We start from the raw sequence: 17,769 nt of genomic DNA on the forward strand, positions 1-17,769 counted from the left end.
ATGAGGTTGCAGGTTCCGTCCCTGGCCTCGCTCAGTGGATTAAGGATCTAGCGTTGCCGTGGGCTGCGGTGTAGGTTGAAGACTCGGCTTGGATCCCATGTTGCTGTGGCTGTGGCGTAGGCTGGCGGCTACAGCTCCAATTCAACCCCTAGCCTGGGAACCTCCAAATGCCGCATGTGTGGCCTTAGAAAAGGCAAAAAGACCGAAAAAAAAAAAAAAAAAAAAAAAAAGGGGACTCATGGCTTATCACCACAGTTAAAAAGAAAAACACCAGGCCAGTTTCCTTTTTTAGAGGACTGCACAAACGTGAAATTACCTTTAATGCTGGCCACTCAGGGAATTTTCTACTCTCAAGCTCTTTGACCCAAGTGCTGGGTTCTCTCCCTCAGTCCTTCCACCCGGCTGAGCCCAGATCCTTTCGAGCAGCACAGCACAAGGGCGGAGGCCGGGCCAAGCGGCTGGGCCTCCCCCTTAGGCGCCGCCTCTTTTCTGTCCTGAAGCAGGAGAGCAGGGAGCAGCACTCATCGCTGCTTCCAAGGCACTTAACCAAAGAGCGGCTTCCTTTCCACAGTTATGTAGACGAATATCACAATGATGAAGATGCCAAACACAGCCAGTTTCAGGCCCACTGGAAATGTTTCCAGGTTCTTGCTCCCAGCTCTCCTGTTGATCATGCAGAGGGCTCTCTCTCTGATGTTGCTGCATGCTTTGAGTCTGATGCTTGATGGTCTTGCAGCATACCTGTGAAAACAGCAGTGGCTCTTAGGGTTGTGTGTAACTGCTATCTGAGCACTCCCTTAAAATGTGTGGGACTTTGGGGCCAAGGGAGCTATCACAGTGGGGCTTTAGGGAGCGGGCCTCTACTCATTTAAAACCTAAGCTAATTTTGTCGAGTAATATTAACAAGGTACCACCAGGGAGTTCCTGTCATGGCCCAGCGGAAATGAATCTGACTAGGAACGATGAGATTGAGGGTTCGATCCCTGGCCTCACTCAGTGGGTTAAGGATCCGGCATTGCTGTGGCTGTGGTGTAGGTCGCAGACATGGCTAGGATATGATGTTGCTGTGGCTGTGATGTAGGCCAGTGGCCATAGCTCTGATTGGACCTCTAGCCTGGGCCACAGGTGCGGCCCTAAAAAGCCAAAAAAAAAAAAAAAAAAAAAAAAAGTACCACCAGGATGTGTGACTGCTAAAGTCCCACAGAGTATTTATTCATGACCTACTTGTGTAACATCTTTCAGTGTTGGTTCAAGGCCACTTCAGGGACTTACAGACCCTCAGGTCTCCACTGGGGATGCATATAAGTCGATAGGGGCATCAGTACATGAACTTTCTCCTTTCTCTCTTCACAAATAAAAGCACTGCCTTTCAGGGTGGAGATGGGAACTACTTTTTTTTTTTTTTTTGTCTTTTTAGGGCTGCACTAGCTGCATATGGAGGTTCCCAGGCTAGGGACCAATCAGAGATACAGCTGCCAGTCTACACCTCGGCCACAGCAACACCAGATCCGAGCCGCATCTGCAACCTACACCACAGCTCACGGCAATGCCAGATCCTTAAACTGCTGAGTGAAGCCAGGGATCGAACCCCCAACCTCATGGCTCCTAGGCGGATTCATTTCCACTGCGCCACAATGAGAACTCCCCTGTTTCCTTATCTCTAAACAGGAGCAGTGAAATAGAGCATATAAAGCCCCTCCGGCTTTGAAATTGTGAGCCACGCCAATCTTTCTTCTTTCTCAACACATTCTTTTCAGACTCAAATCCTTCACGGAAATCTGAATAATAAATGTTTTTTTCCCCAGGAATTATCTAAAACAATATCTCCTCATATGCTAAGAAAGGCCTTACCTTCTTCCCTCGGGACGTTTACAATCCAGGCAGGAGATATCTAGGGCTTTTGGTTTACCGGTGGAAGCCTCGGGTCTCTAATGAAGAGAAAAAAATATATCAAGAATTTACTCTTTCTAATGTTTTGTACAAAGAAACCCCGCCCCCTTTTCTTGGCTGTGCCCACAGCATACAAGAGTTCCCGAGCCAGGGATCCAGCCCAAGCCACAGCAGCAACCTGAGCCACAGCAGTGGCAGCACTGGATCCTTCACCACTAGGCCACCAAGGAACTTCAGAACCTTATTATTATTATTATTATTATTGTATTTTTAGGGCCGCACCTGCAGCATACGGAGCTCCCACGCTAGGGGTCAAATTGGCGCTGCAGCCGCCGGCTTACACCGCAGCCACGGCAACACTGGATTCGAGCTGCGTCTGCAATCTACACTGCTGCTCATGGCAATGCCAGATCTTTAACCCACTGAGCGAGGCCAGGGATCGAACCTGCATCCTCATGGATACTAGAAGAGATTCATTTCCGCTGAGCCGCGGTGGGAACTCCCAGAACCTTATTTTTCACTCTAGAAAGTGTCATAAGACCTGAGGACTGGTACATTTTGGTAAATCAAGTAGATTAGTACTTCATAACACAAACTTTAAGTTTGACTTTATAATTAGCAAAAACATCCAAGTTCAGAGGAGGACTATGTACGTCAGTGACTCACACACACACACAATAGACACACCAGTAACAAGGGTCCCATGAGGCCAGCAGCATTCTGTTCTTAAGTATCAACTCTTTCTTGCACTCTCATATTTGCACTTTTTTTTTTTTTTTTTTTTTTTTTTGGTTGGAAGCTTTTTTTTTATGAGTCCGTGTCATCTTTAGACAAAGAATAAAGTTAGTTTAAAAAGCAAGTGGGCGATGAACAACGACTGGAAAATAATTTAGGAAAATGAAAAGGTCCTGAAAGACGGATAGAAGGAGAGACAATTGCAGGGCTTTTCTCTCTTTTTTTCTTTCCCCCAAATTTCTTTCACGCTGGTATTTTTTTTTCAATAAAGTGAAAAGGCATGTCTCTTTAGGCCTTTGTTGCCTCCCTGTGAAATAGAATTGTAAAGATTAAGTGATTTAATACATGCAAAGTGATGACATTTCCTGGCACATGGTAAGCATTCAATAAACATTAGACATAATCGTTGTGATAACAATACTTTTCTTTTAATTTTTAAATTTTGGCTGCACCTGTGCATGAAGAATTTCCCAGGCTGGGGGGGGAACCTGTACCACAGCAGTGACCAGAGCCACAGAGGTGACAATGCCAGATCCTTAACCTGCTAAGCCACCAGGGAGTGCCACGGTAATTATTAATTTCATGTTGCTGTTTCTCTTCATGTGTCTGGTACTCCTCATACGTCTGGTTCTCCATGATTATCTATTCATATTTAAGATTCAGGCCTTAAGGAGTTCCCGTTGTGGCGCAATGGTTAACGAATCTAACTAGGAACCATGAGGTTGCGGGTTTGATCCCTGGCCTTGCTCAGTGGGTTAAGGATCTGGAGTTGCCGTGAGCTGTGGTGTGGGTCACAACGCGGCTCGGATCCTGCGTTGCTGTGGCTCTGGTGTAGGCCAGAGGCTACAGCTCCGATTAGACCCTTGCTTGGCCTGGGAACCTCCACATGCCGTGGGAAGCGGCCCTAGAAAAAGGCAAAAAGACAAAAAAAAAAAAGATTCAGGCCTTAATATCCTCAAATATCTGCAAAGTCCAGGCGGGGGACCTAGGAACGTGAAATGTGAAAATATGGAGTCAGATGATAGTGCCAACTGCCATTTATCAAGTTCCTGGTCCCATTTCCCATGGACTCACGGAGGCCTCCTAGACCTCCTTGCCTTCATCTAGTAGGCACTATCTTTGTTTCATTTTGGAGATAAGTTTGAGGCACAGAAAGGTTAGGTAACTAATCTAAGGTCACACAGTATTATCAATGGAACTCCATGCTGGAACCACTGACACTAGACTCCTCTCTACCCTTCAATTTCTTTCTTCCTTCTTTTCTTCCTTCCTTCCTCTCTCTCTCTTTCTTTTTCTTAGGCAATCAAATACTCCCTCCCTTCTCATTTCTCCTGCTGGCCTATACCACAGCCACAGCAGTGCGGGATCTGAGCCGTGTCTGCAACCTACACCACAGCTCACAGCAACGCAGGATCCTTAACCCACTGATCGAGGCCAGGGATCGAACCTGCATCCTCATGGATGCTAGTCAGATTCGTTTCCGCTGAGCCACAATGGGAACTCCCCTCCCTCCCTTCCTTTCTTCCTTCCTTCCTCCCCCTCCCTCTTCCTTCCTTTCTGTGGAGTTCCCAGGTCACAAATCAGATCCAAGCTGCCCTTGTGACCTGGAGCCAGGAATTGAACCTGTGTCCTAGTGCTCCAGAGATGCTGCAGATCTCACTGCACCACAGCAGGAACTCCTCTGCACCTCCCCCCCACCACCTTCTTAAAGAAGATGTTCTTTTTTTTTTTTTTTTTTTTTTTTTTTTTTGTCTTTTGTCTTTTTTGTTGTTGTTGTTGCTATTTCTTGGGCCGCTCCCGCGGCATATGGAGGTTCCCAGGCTAGGGGTTGAATCGGAGCTGTAGCCACCGGCCTACGCCAGAGCCACAGCAACGCGGGATCCGAGCCGCGTCTGCAACCTACACCACAGCTCACGGCAACGCCGGATTGTTAACCCACTGAGCAAGGGCAGGGATCGAACCCGCAACCTCATGGTTCCTAGTCGGATTCGTTAACCACTGCGCCACGACGGGAACTCCTAAAGAGGATGTTCTCAACAGTGATTTAGTGATACCTGGGCAGGGTCTCTGTAGACAGCAGATGGTGGGAGCACCGTTTCTAATGTGGACGCTGCGGTATATATACTACATCACTGTCCTGGGAGAAGGATGCAAAGGCTCCTGAGAAAGAGGGACTTTGAAAATTCTCTCCAGGGGCCCCCCCCGTGCTTGGCCCTGGGGGGTCTGTTCACCAAGAGACACTTCAAACTATTTCCAAGGGTGTTAGGAACCTCTTTTATAAGCACATTCTTTTCCTTAAAACTTTTTAATTACGGAAAGTTTCAAACATACACAAAAGTAGACAATAGTATAAAGAACCTCCATGTACCCATCACATGCAACTTCTTTTTAATTCTCCTTAAATTTAAAAATAGATACGTTAAGTAAAGCACTGGGGTGGAAATCTGTTGCCAAATCAAATTATAGGATTTCACAGCTCGTAGGCAATCAAATCCTCCCTCCCTTCTCATTCCTCCTGCCACGAGGAGGTTTAGGGATTTGATTTTCTTTTCATCTATAACTTATTGCCTTCACTAGCATTTGCAGAGTTCTCCTACCGTATATAAAGGTGGACATTTTGATTTTCAAAAAAGGAGTAATTACGGCCTATCGATCTGCCTATCAGCCATCAGTAAAAATAATAATCACCAAGGCTGTATAATAGGGAAAAGGGCCATCGGTTAACACAGTAAACAGTATAAAAGTGTGCGTACACGGTGATTGCAACTATAAACGCAGGCTGCATTTGCACATAAACAAAACCTTGAAGGAAATTGAAAAATTGAAATCCGTTTTGGCGTCAGGTGGCATGTTCGTATTTGATTTACTTCTCATCTTTAAAAAATCCCTTTAATGCTGCGGTAATATGATTTTCACTATAAACACCAGTTACAATGGAACTGAAAAATATTGCTGTTCATTAAAGCAATGGTTTAGTGAGGGGAAACGGCACCCATGGGGAAATGGAATTTCTCTGCTCCTTTCTCCCTATGCCCAGGGCTAGAATCTGCCAAGACAGCTGTTTTTGCAAAGCATTCACCACTGAGAACCAGGGAATGCGTGGCCTCCTCCACTGCTCTGCTCTCCTGGCATTCAAATCAGAAAATCACACCCATCCACATATTACTGATCAGTTGTAGTTCTAAATGCAACGGTTCTGAGGTATAGCAACACGTAATGAGGGTTTCATCGTAACACTAGCTAACTTACATAGCATTTCCTGTATGTTAGGCCCTGCTCTAAGCACTTTCCATAAATTCATTGAGTCCTACAACCTGATAAGAAAGATGCTTTTATTTTTTATTTTTTGTCTTTTTGTCCTTTTTAGGGCCGCACCTGCAGCATATGGAGGTTCCCAGGCTAGGGGTCGAATCAGAGCTGTAGCCGCCGGCCTACGCCAGAGCCACAGCAACTCGGGATCCGAGCCACATCTGCAACCTACACCACAGCTCACAGCAACGCTGGGTCCTTTACCCACTGAGCGAGGCCAGGGATCGAACCCTCAACCTCATGGTACTTAGTCGGATTCGTTAACCACTGAGCCACGACGGGAACTCCGCTTTTATTTTTTAATTTTTAATTTTTATTTATCTGTTTACTTTGCTTTTTAGAGCTGCACCCGTGGCATATGGAGGTTTCCAGGCTGGGGGTCCAATCGGAGCTGAACCTGCTGGCCTACACCAGAGCCTCAGCAAGGCCGGATCCGAGCCGTGTCTGTGACCAACACCACAGCTCATGGCAATGCCAGATCCTTAACCCACTGAGCGAGGAAGATGCTTTTATAATCCCCATTCTGCCGATGAGAAAATTGAGGCCTGGAGAGTTTAAGCAGCATGCCCATGGTCACAGAGCTGGGGAGACAGTGGAGCCAGGAATCAGCCCAGGCAGGAGTCTTAGAGTCACTCCTCCTTACCATGCTGTACCGCTTAAAGATGCTGCTGCTGGAGTTCCCGTCGTGGCGCAGTGGTTAACGAATCCGACTAGGAACCATGAGGTTGCGGGTTCGGTCCCTGCCCTTGCTCAGTGGGTTAAGGATTCGGTGTTGCCGTGAGCTGTGGTGTAGGTTGCAGACGTGGCTCGGATCCTGCGTTGCTGTGGCTCTGGCGTAGGCCGGCGGCTACAGCTCCAATTCGACCCCTAGCCTGGGAACCTCCATATGCCTCGGGAGCGGCCCAAAGAAATAGCAAAAAAAAAAAAGAAGACCAAGATGCTGCTGCTTTACTAGAAGGGAATTAGAAATACCATGTCTGAATGTTTAATTTCTTGGGCATTGAACTTGCCTCTATGCATTTAATCTTCTAATGACTCTGAGATAAACATGGTCACTACTTTATGGATGAGGAAATAGAGATTTATGGAGCTAAATTATTTGCCTCAGATTACACAATTAGTGAAAGGAATACCTGTAATTTAAATCCAGACCTTCTGGCTTCAATGTCTATGTGTTTTGGGTTTTGTTTTGGAAATTTTCTCTTGGAGAAACTCACCATTACAAATATATCAAAACAGGAGTTCCTGCTGTGGCACAATGGGATCAGTGGCATCTCTGCAGCGCCAGGATTCCGGTTTGATCCCCAGTTAGACACAGTGGATTAAGGATCTGGAACTGCAGCTCAGATCTGATCCCTAGCCCAGAAACTCCATATGTCTTGTGGCCCCCCACCCCCCAAAAAAACACCACAAATATATCAAAACATATCTTTAGGAGTACCCTCTGTGGTACAGTGGGTTACTGATCTGGCTTGTCTCTGTGGCATGGCTTGTCTCTGTGGCATGGCTTGTCCCTGGCCCCGCAGTGGTGGGTTGTGGGATCTGGCGTTACCACAGGTGGGCCTCAGATTCCATCCTTGGTCTGGGAACTTCCATATGCCACAGGTGTGGCAGAAAAAGAAACAAAACAAAACAAAACCAGAAAACACATTTCTGAAAACTGTTTCCATTATTTGATAAATTATCCAATTATCAATTAATTTCCTGTGGAAGTAACACCTGTAGCCATCAAGTCTCTTCTTAAATATTTCAGATGAGTTGGCTTTTGAATAAGATTCTTCCAGGTGTACTATTTTGTGCTGATTCCGGCCTACTTATGCATATCATATTGAATCTGAAAGTGGATTATGTATGAGCTATTATGTCTTACTGTATTATGGTTAACTACAAAACACTAGGCTAACATCCAGAGCCGGAAAGGATGATAATCATTTTGTATTCTCATTAACTCATTACTCATCCAGGGAGTTCCCGTCGGGGCTCAGTGGTTAATGAATCTGACTAGGAACCATGAGGTTGCGGGTTTGGTCCCTGGCCTTGCTCAGTGGGTTAAGGATCCGGCTTTGCCGTGAGCTGTGGTGTAGGTGGCAGATGCAGCTCGGATCCCACGTGGCTGTGGCTCTGGTGTAGGCTGGCGGCAACAGCTCTGATTCGACCCCTAGCCTGGAAACCTCTATATGCATGCCGCAGGAGCGCCTAAGAAATGGCAAAAAGGGAGTTCCCGTCGTGGCGCAGTGGTTAACGAATCCGACTAGGAACCATGAGGTTGCGGGTTCAATCCCTGCCCTTGCTCAGTGGGTTAACCGATCCAGCGTTGCTGTGAGCTGTGGTGTAGGTTGCAGACGAGGCTCGGATCCCGCGTTGCTGTGGCTCTGGCGTCGGCCAGGGGCTACAGCTCCGATTCGACCCCTCGCCTGGGAACCTCCATATGCCGTGGGAGCGGCCCAAAGAAATAGCAAAAAAAAAAAAAAAAAAGAAAAAAAAAAGAAAGAAATGGCAAAAAGACAAAAAAACAAAAAACATTACTCCTCCAAAAGTGCATTTGGTTTTTGAAAAATGATCTACCTTGACTAAAGCCATTCATATTTACCTATAAAAAAATACAAGTTTGTTTGCATTTCCACAAGAAGCATATTTTGCAGTGTAGCCCCAAACCTAGCAAGAAAAGTCATAGGCTGATACCTACAATTACAGGCAAAGAAGGGGTGCTGCATGCTGTGTTTCTCACCCTTCTTTTTTTCTTATTCTTCCATGATTTCTCCCCCCCAGTGGCTGTACCCATGGCATATGGAATTTCCCAGGCTAGGGGTTGAATCAGAGCTTCAGCTGCCAGCCTACGCCACAGCCACAGCCACAACAACATAGGATCTGAGCCACCTCTGTGACCTACACCATAGGTCATGGCAATGCTGGATCCTTAATGCACTGAACAGGGCCAGGGATCGAACTGGCATCCTCACAGAGACAATGTCAGGTCTTTAACCTGCTGAGCCACAAAGGGAACACCCCTTCCATGACCTCTTACTGTTGGACTCAGGAGAGTCGGGAGTCAAGCTCCTGGAGGTGGGGATGAAATTCTCTCCCAACTAAAATGTGCTAAATTTTCCAATCACTCTAATTCATGAAAGCAATTTTTTGGGAAAGGTCTATATGTAGAACCAGACATTTTTACCAACGACTTGGCAAACTGGCCATTGCAACCCTGCTTACAGGAAGAAAAAACCTTTTGATTTAGAGCTATTTAAAATTGAATTAGCCCAAATCCTTTTATTGACTAAAATGATCAAGTTAATAAAAGATTTTACAATAATTTCAGACTCTTACTTCATCGTTTTTAATCTCAACTCTGATTTAATAAAGCTTTTGTCTAAAACATTGTGTTCTTTTAACCTAAGTAATGATTTTGAATTAATTTAAAGCCTTTAAAAATAATCTGCATCGCATTAACAAAATAAAGGTTAGGGAGTTCCCTGGTGGCCTAGTGGGTTAAGAATCCAGCATTGTCGCTGCTGTGACTTGGGTTCGACCCCTATCTGGGAACGTCCACATTGCCCAGTCAAGGCCAAAAAAAGTAAGGTTAAAAACCTTGTGATCATCTCCATTCCTATTTTTTTTTAAAAATTCTCTAGCAAACCAGGAATAGAATGAGAACTTCCTTAATTTGATGAAAGATGTCTTCTACCACCTACACCAAAAATATACTCATAGGGAAAATGTTAAAAGCATTTTCTTTAGAATCAGAACCAAGGAAAGAATTCCTACGATTGTCTCTCTGATTAATACTGTAATAAAGAGGTTCTTAGCCATAAAATAAAAAATTAAAGGTAGTCAAACTGGACTAAAAAGAATATAATAAAAATTATGATCATTGCAAAGAATTTACTGTTAGAAAATCCATATGCAAAAGTCAACTGCGTTTCTATCTACCAACAACAAACCATTTAGAATATAATTTTAAAAAGATACTATTCCCAATAGCAACCTACCTAATGAAGCTACCGAATAAAGCTCACAAAAGACAAGTCTGACCCTCACTGAGAAAATAATAAAATTTCACTGAGGGACATTAAGGAAAATTTTAATACATGTAAAGAATATGAACAGGACGACTCAACAGAGTGAAGATCTAGTTCTTTCCAAATTAAGTTATAAAGTCCATAACATTTCAATCAAAATTCCAATCTGAGTTTTTCGTGGAACTTGACAAATTTACTCTAAAGTTTATATGGAAAAACAAAGGGACAAGTAAAATAAAGACACCATTTAAAAACAAAAACCAGGTGGGGGAAGGGCTTGCCATGGGAATTAAGACATCCTGTTCTAGGCTCAGGCTAGACAAATTGATCAGGATAGAGGCCCCATTGTATTATTTTCTGATAAAACAAAAGATTTAAATAAGATCTGGAGTCTTGTAAATCAAGTGAGAAAAAATAGTAACAGATGCTAACACTGAGCGAACACAAATATTGAAATTATCTGATGAGATTTTAGAGCAGCCATCACAAAATGTTTCAAGGAACAATATGAGACATGTTTGAAACAAGTGAAAAAATATTCTCTGCAGATAGCACACTATATCAAGAAAAAAAAAGGGTAAATTTTAGAATTGAAGAAATTCAACAACCAAAATAAAAAACTGATGTAGGGAGTTCCCGTCGTGGCGCAGTGGTTAACGAATCCGACTAGGAACCACGAGGTTGCGGGTTCGGTCCATGCCCTTGCTCAGTGGGTTAAGGATCCGGCGTTGCCTTGAGCTGTGGTGTAGGTTGCAGACTCAGCTCGGATCCCATGTTGCTGTGGCTCTGGTGTAGGCCGGCAGCTACAGCTCCGATTAGACCCCTAGCCTGGGAACCTCCATATGCCGCGGGGGCGGCCCAAGAAAAGGCAAAAAGACAAAAAACAAACAAACAAACAAACAAAAACTGATGTAGATGGGCTTGATAGCAGAATGGAGAAGATGGAGAAAACAATCAATGTACTTGGAGATAGAAGTATATAAATCATCCAACACAAATAATAGAGAGAAAATAGACCAACCAACCAACAACAACCAGAGTCTCAAGGCCTTATTGGATTAGGATATAGAGGATATAACATGTGTTGATAACATTTGTTGTCATCAGAATCCCTAAAGCAGCAGAGGATGAGGTCAAGCTAAAAAAGTTATTTGAAGAAATAATGTCTGAAAATATCCCAAATTTGGCAAAAGGCACAAATCTACATATTCAAGAAACTGAATGAATTCCAAACAGGGTAAACCCAAAGAAATCTATGCCAAGACACATCATAATCAAATTTCTGAAAACTTTTGTGTATCAAAGGACATCATCAAGAAAGTGAAAAGGCAGCCCACAGAATGGGAAAAATACTGGCAAGTCATATACTTGATAAGAGTCTAGTATTCAGAATATATAGAGAACTTTTACAACTCAACAACAAAAAGACAAAATACCTGGTTAAAATAAAGGCAAATGTCTTGAATAGACATTTCTCCAAAGAAGATGTACAAATGGGCAATAAGCACATGAAAAGATGCTCAAATCATTGGTCATTAAGGAAAAGCAAATCAAACCCACAATGAGATAGATACTACTTTACACCCACCAAGATGGTTATTATAAAAAAGTTGGGGTGGGATGAGAAGGGTTGGCAAGGATATAGAGAAGTTGGAACCCTCACAAATAGGTAATAGGAATGTAAAATGCTGCAGCCACTGTGGAAAATGCTAGCCATTACTTAAAAAGTTAAATACAGAATTGCTGTATGACTCAGCAATTCCACTCCTAGGTACATATCCTAAAGAACTGAACACAGGTACTCAAATGCTTATACATGAATATTCATTCTCAATATCGAAGAGGTTGGAAGAATCCAATTGTGCATCAATGCATGAATGAATAAACAAATTGTGGTATATCCATATAGTGGAATACTATTCAGTTATAAAAAAAGATACAATACATCTTGGATGAACCTTGAAAACTTTATGCTAAGTGAAAGAAGCCAATCACAAAACAGCATATACTGAATGATTCCACTTATATCTAGAAGTAAATTCATTGACACAGAAAGCAGATTCGTATTTGCCAGGAGGGGGTTTGAGGAATAGCTGCTTGATGGGCACTGAGTTCATTTTGGGGAGATGAAAATGTTTGGAAACTAAATAGAGGGAATGGTTTCAAAACATTATGAATGTCCTAAATGCCACTGAATTGTTCATTTTAAAAGAGTAAATTTTACGTTATGTGAATTAACCTCAATTTAAAAGAAAAGTCTGATTCCTATCATTGTACTGTGAATGTCCTTATGTTTTTAGTCTAAGGAAATACACACTGAAGTTTTGGGGAGGGAGTGATGGAGGATGTCTATAATTTAGTTTGAGAAAAAAAATAGATAAAATTATAAGACAATTGTGATAAAACATGAAGACTTGGTAAATCTAGGTGAAGGCCACGGAAAAATTCTTTGTTGGAAACTTTTTGTAAGTTTGAAATTCTTTTTTAAAATTACATTTTAGGAGTTCCCATCATGGCTTGGGGGAATGAACCTCACTAGTATCCGTGAGGAAGCAGGTTCAATCCCTGGCCTCACTCAGTGGGTTAAGGGTCTGGTGTTGCTGTGAGCAGTGGTGTAGATTGAAAACGAAGCTCAGATCTGGCATGGTATAGGCTGGCAGCTACAGCATTCAGCTCCTAGCCTGGAAACTTCCAAGTGCTGTGGGTGTGGCCCTAAAGAGACCAAAAAAAAAAAAAAAAAAAAAAGTACACTTTAAAAAAGACACCTAGAAAAGAGTGAAAAAGACAAGCCTGCTGGTGGAGAATGTTAGTAATGAGAGAGGCTATCATATGTGGAAGCAAGGGTTATGCAGGAAATCTCTGAACCCCCCTCTTAATTTCTCTGTGAACCTTAAACTATTGCAAAAAAAAAAATTGTCTCAAAAAAAAGATAATTCCAAACTACTGGAAGATATGTTCTACACTTATGACTGACAAAGGATTAGTATCCAAAATATATAAAGAGCTCTTATACATTAACAAGAGAAAAAGTAAACAATCTAACAGAAAAATGGGCAAGAGACATGAACAGGCATTTCACATATGAGAAAACACAAATGACTAACAAACATGGGGAAAGATGCTCAACTTATTAGTAATAAGAAAAATACAATCACAGTGAAATAACACCATAGTGAAATACCATCTTTTCCCTACTACATTGACAAAAATTAAATCTGGTAATACTAAATTTTGAAGATGATTTAGAACAATGGTGCTCTTAATATATTGCTGGAAGGGACAGAAAATGGTACAGCTACTTTGTAGAGCCATTTAACATGCTCTCCCTGGTTGAAGAGAGACCCACCCTTTGATTCTGCTACTAGCGGAGCAGATCTATTCCTAGGTATATTCATCCAATCAGAAAAATAATTCTTGTACATGAACACAATGTTTGTGGCAGCATTGCCTGTATTAGAAAAACTTGGAAACAATCCAAATGTCCAATAAAGAAATGGATATATTTTTGTAATAACTACATAACAGTAAAAACGAATGAATTAAAGCTACAAATATTGGATGAAGCTCACAACATAATACTGAATGACAAAGGGAAGTAACAGAAGAATACTTATATTATATAATTCAAATAAAACCCATAATCATGAGAAACGAAACCAAAGTTTGTGGATACTGTAAAGAAAAGGAAAACAATGAAAAGTAGAAAATTCAGGAGTTCACGCTGTGACACACAGGGTTAAGGACCTGGTGGCAGTGGTTGCAGCTGTGGCTTGGATTCAGACCCTGGCCAGGGAACTTCCATATGCTGCAGGTACAGTGAACATTCAGGTTGGTGGTTACCTTGGGGGAAAGGAAAGAAGAGAATATAATCAGGGAGGGAGGCAATGGGGTCTTCAACTGAATTAGCAATGATATTTTAAATCTCTGGAGGGGGAATCTAATTGCTCATTATGTGGTTTTTTTATACCTTTTATGATGCATAAGTTATAATAAAATCTCAAAAAAATTTTTTTTAGGTTTGAAATTTTCTTTTGCCCACTTGGGAAAATTCCAGGTACCCTTATGCTATATATGCCAGCCCATTCTAACCCATTCTAACTCTGCTGATTTCTGCAGCATAGGAAATCAGCAGGTTTAATGTGTGAATGAAAAGGTCACCAACAAGTGCCTACCAGGGATCCTCATTACAAAGCAGTCATCGGAAGTCTTTGCTTCCGGAGTTCCCGTTGTGGCTCAGTGGTTAACGAAATGACTGGGAACCATGAGGTTGCGGGTTCGATCCCTGGCCTTGCTCAGTGGGTTGAGGATCCGGCATTGCCGTGAGCTGTGGTGTAGGTTGCAGACGGGCTCAGATCCTGCGTTGCTGTGGCTCTGGTGTAGGCCGTGGCTACAGCTCCATTAACCCTGCCTGGGAACCTCCATATGCCGCGGGAGTGGCCCTAGAAAAGGCAAAAAGACAAAAAAAAAAAGAGAAGCCTTTGATTCCATAGTGAACAAAGTTTCTAGAGTCCTTTGGCAATACCAAAAAAAAAAAAAAAAAAAAAAAAAAAAGACACTGGGGGGAGCTGTTTCACTACTCAGATCCCTGGTTGTTTTTTGTCCCCTTTGGTAACTTGATATCATGGAAAGGGCAACGGAATATAAAAATTGGGAGATGGCATTCTATGCTAGTTTTTCTTCTAACTCTGTGTGGTCCATCCCCTCTCTGCTTGTTTCCTCATCTGTAAGGTGAACCATATAGCCTCCTCCAAGAAGCCTCTTGGATAGGAAATTCCACAATCAATAATTACCTAGAGTAAATCACGCCTGGACTCATGAATTGTGATGATAGCGCTTGGTGCACATGAAACAAGTCCCAGGGGATTAAAATAACTCTGGGGTCCCAAGAGGTAAAACAGGAGACTCCTCTCCCCAAATAAATACATATGTCTATACTCAGAATGCAAATTCTCAATTAGCTAAAGGCGGTATGGTTCTAGTCCTAGCTGAAAGGGAAAGGAAAGGTGGGTTTCCTAAACAAATTCATATTTTTCCTACAGAAAGACCACCATTGCTCATAATTCACTTTTGTGAAAATAAATCAATTTGCCTTTATTATCATCTTAGAATCATTGTAATCAGAGTTTGGTTTCACTATCTCTTCCTGCTGCTTTCGTATTTTAAAAAAACTGGATTCTATTACACAGGAAGAAGCAGCATGCAATCAATCAGATAAAGATACACTGATCATTAAGCATATTTAAGTATATCTACCAGGAGGTCAGTATTTTTACAAGAAGAAGGTTAAATTACATTCTTTGTAAGGATGGCATTTAGCTCCCATTAGCAAATGTCATAGGTAAGAACAAAGGGCTTATTAAGTAGTTATAGAATACGTAATTTACTCTTCACTTTGACCCAACTGGAATATAAAACTACTGCTGGGAATAAGGATGTTTTTCAATTAATTACAAAACTATAGGGAGCTCCTGTTGTGGCTCAGCAGAAACGAATCTAACTAGCATCCATGAGGACGCAGGTTCCATCCCTGGCCTTGCTCAGTGGGTTAAGGATCTGGCGTTGCTGTGGCTGTGGTGTAGGCCTGCGGCTACAGCTCCAATTGGACCCCTCGCCTGGGAACCTCCATATGCTGCAGGTGCGGCCCTAAAAAGAAAAAAAAAAAAAAAAGAAGAAGAAGGAAAAGAAGAAACTACTGTAGAGCTATTTAATACTGGGTCTCCTAAAAATCTTTACATGCTACTGAAACCACACACTTAATGGTGATCCTTTACTGTATATCTCCTTGGTACACTGGACTTTCCGATTGCAGCACTTGGTAGGCCCTGCACATGCCAATGATACAGGCCTACAAAATATCAGCAACAATAGCAATTGAGACACAAAGAGTAAAAATCCTATTAAAGTCCTGGCACAAAGACATTGAAACAGACCTCAGAATTGGAAACAAAAAAGAGACGTGAAACTTTCTTGCCTTTGTTTTCCTTTCCTGGATGGGCAGTGTGTCCTGCAGTGTGGAGCAGAGGGGATATGGTCAGCATGCCTGGAGACCAGTGTAATGGAGTGGGGACTGTGTATATGGAGGGGACATTGGGGGTGCTTGGTGGTTGAAGGACAGGACCAGTAGGAGAGGGAACAGCATGGAGGCTTATTGTACCTTGTGTCCAAGGAATAGAGACAATTGAGAGGAGGGCCACATGGAGATGGTGGCATGTCCAGTGGCCAAAGAAATGATGATGGGGGTTATGCAGACAAGGGGCTGGCTATCATGACTGAGAGAATGGTTACACCGAGAAAATTAGAAAATTGAGCGAAAGGTAAATATACTGAAGATAATGGAAGTCAAGTTTCTCATTGTCAGAGAAGTGACTTACACCTTACAGAAAGGTGTACAAGTTAGAAAGAACACTGCAGTGTTGGTTTGCAATTGGAGATCAATAAGAACTGATGGTTTTACAATGTATACAGGGAGTTCCCTGGCGGCCTGATGGGTTAAGGACTTGGCATTGTCACTGCTGTGGCTCAGGTCACTGCCATGGCACGGGTTCGATCTCTGGCCTGGGAACTTCCTCATGACTCAGATGTGGCCCCCAAATAGGTATACATAGAGAGAGAGAAAAAGAGTGATAGATGCATATGTGCTCATACACACATTTATTTTCTGGCTCTGTCCACTAGAGGGCCTGGAAGCAATGACTCTTCAGTTGCAATGAGCTTATTGAAAACCTTCGTCTTGGGTTGTTTTTTTTTGTTGTTGTTGTTTTTGTCTTTTTTTGGTAACCTGTGCAGCAACTTGTGTAGAATCTCAGTGCCCAGACCAGGGATTGAACTCTGCGGCCACAGAGATGGATGCACCAAGTCCTAACCACTAGACCCCCAAGGGGACGCCCTAGATCTTGATTTCTGAATATCATGCTACAGTAAAAGGAACCAGCACTCTAGAGGGCAGGAAAAGTACAAGATGGGTCTGAAACATCTTGTGCCAGAAATTGAGGACATGCTCAAGGAATAAGGAGGACACGTCCAAAGGACAGCATCTCTAACTCGAAGGGGTCCCACTGACCAAATCTGGGACAATTTGCGCATTAAAACAAATACTATCAACAGATACAATCACTGAAGAGGCAGTGGCTTCATACGCCTATGGGTGCATGATGAAAGGAATGAAGCAACCGACCAATAAATAAATAAATAAATGAGGGAGAAGGGAAAGTCTTCCTTACAGTAGAATACTAACTGATAAATTAAGAAGAAATAATAGCAATAGTCAGTCTCAATGGGCCATCTGATAACGGAAGAAAGTGGATGGATGGGCTACCATTTGTGGGTATGAAGCTAATGGATGAGGTGTGATGGGGCCTGCTATGTTGGTGTCATTTCATAATATTTCTCCACAAAGCACTACTCAGCTCCAAAGGGGAAAACAAGATGGGTTTGGGGGGTAACACGGAGAGACAGCAACTTTTCCGGGTGATGAAGGCGAGCTTTACCAGCTGCGGAACAGAAGGACCTTGTTCCCTGATGTGACGCGGAAGAACACGGCATCCTTTCTGAGATACTCTTGCCAGATGCACGGCCTCTCTGAGAGTCAAAAGAAAACTCGTTCTGCAGAATGTAAGGCTTGTACTCTTTAAAATGAACAAGGGCATCTGACAGGAAAAGACTGAGGCACTGTTGCTCCAGATTGAAGGAGGTGGAAGAGACCCGATGACTAAAGGTGACAGGTGTTCCTGGACTGGCCATGGACCAGAACGCAAAAGACAGTATTGGACCTGCTGGTGAAATCTGAATGGGGACGGACTATTGGAGGGTAGCATTGAAT

The 17,769-nt window shown here is 42.9% G+C and overlaps 1 protein-coding gene across 1 annotated transcript in view; it reads right to left on the reverse strand.

The window, feature by feature from the left end:
* The window catches only part of LEMD1 (LEM domain containing 1), a 30,448-nt gene continuing 12,924 nt past the window's right edge, over positions 246–17,769 (reverse strand). Inside the window, exons 5-6 of the mRNA XM_003357393.3 lie at positions 1,852–1,928; positions 246–741 (exon numbers count right to left, since the gene is read on the reverse strand). Of these exons, the coding sequence (XP_003357441.2) occupies positions 543–741; positions 1,852–1,928 (276 nt within the window). The 3' untranslated portion in view covers positions 246–542. The remainder of the gene's footprint in view (positions 742–1,851; positions 1,929–17,769) is intronic.

The sequence above is a fragment of the Sus scrofa genome, chromosome 9, assembly GCF_000003025.6.
Source record: "Sus scrofa isolate TJ Tabasco breed Duroc chromosome 9, Sscrofa11.1, whole genome shotgun sequence".
Classification (NCBI taxonomy): domain Eukaryota; kingdom Metazoa; phylum Chordata; class Mammalia; order Artiodactyla; family Suidae; genus Sus; species Sus scrofa.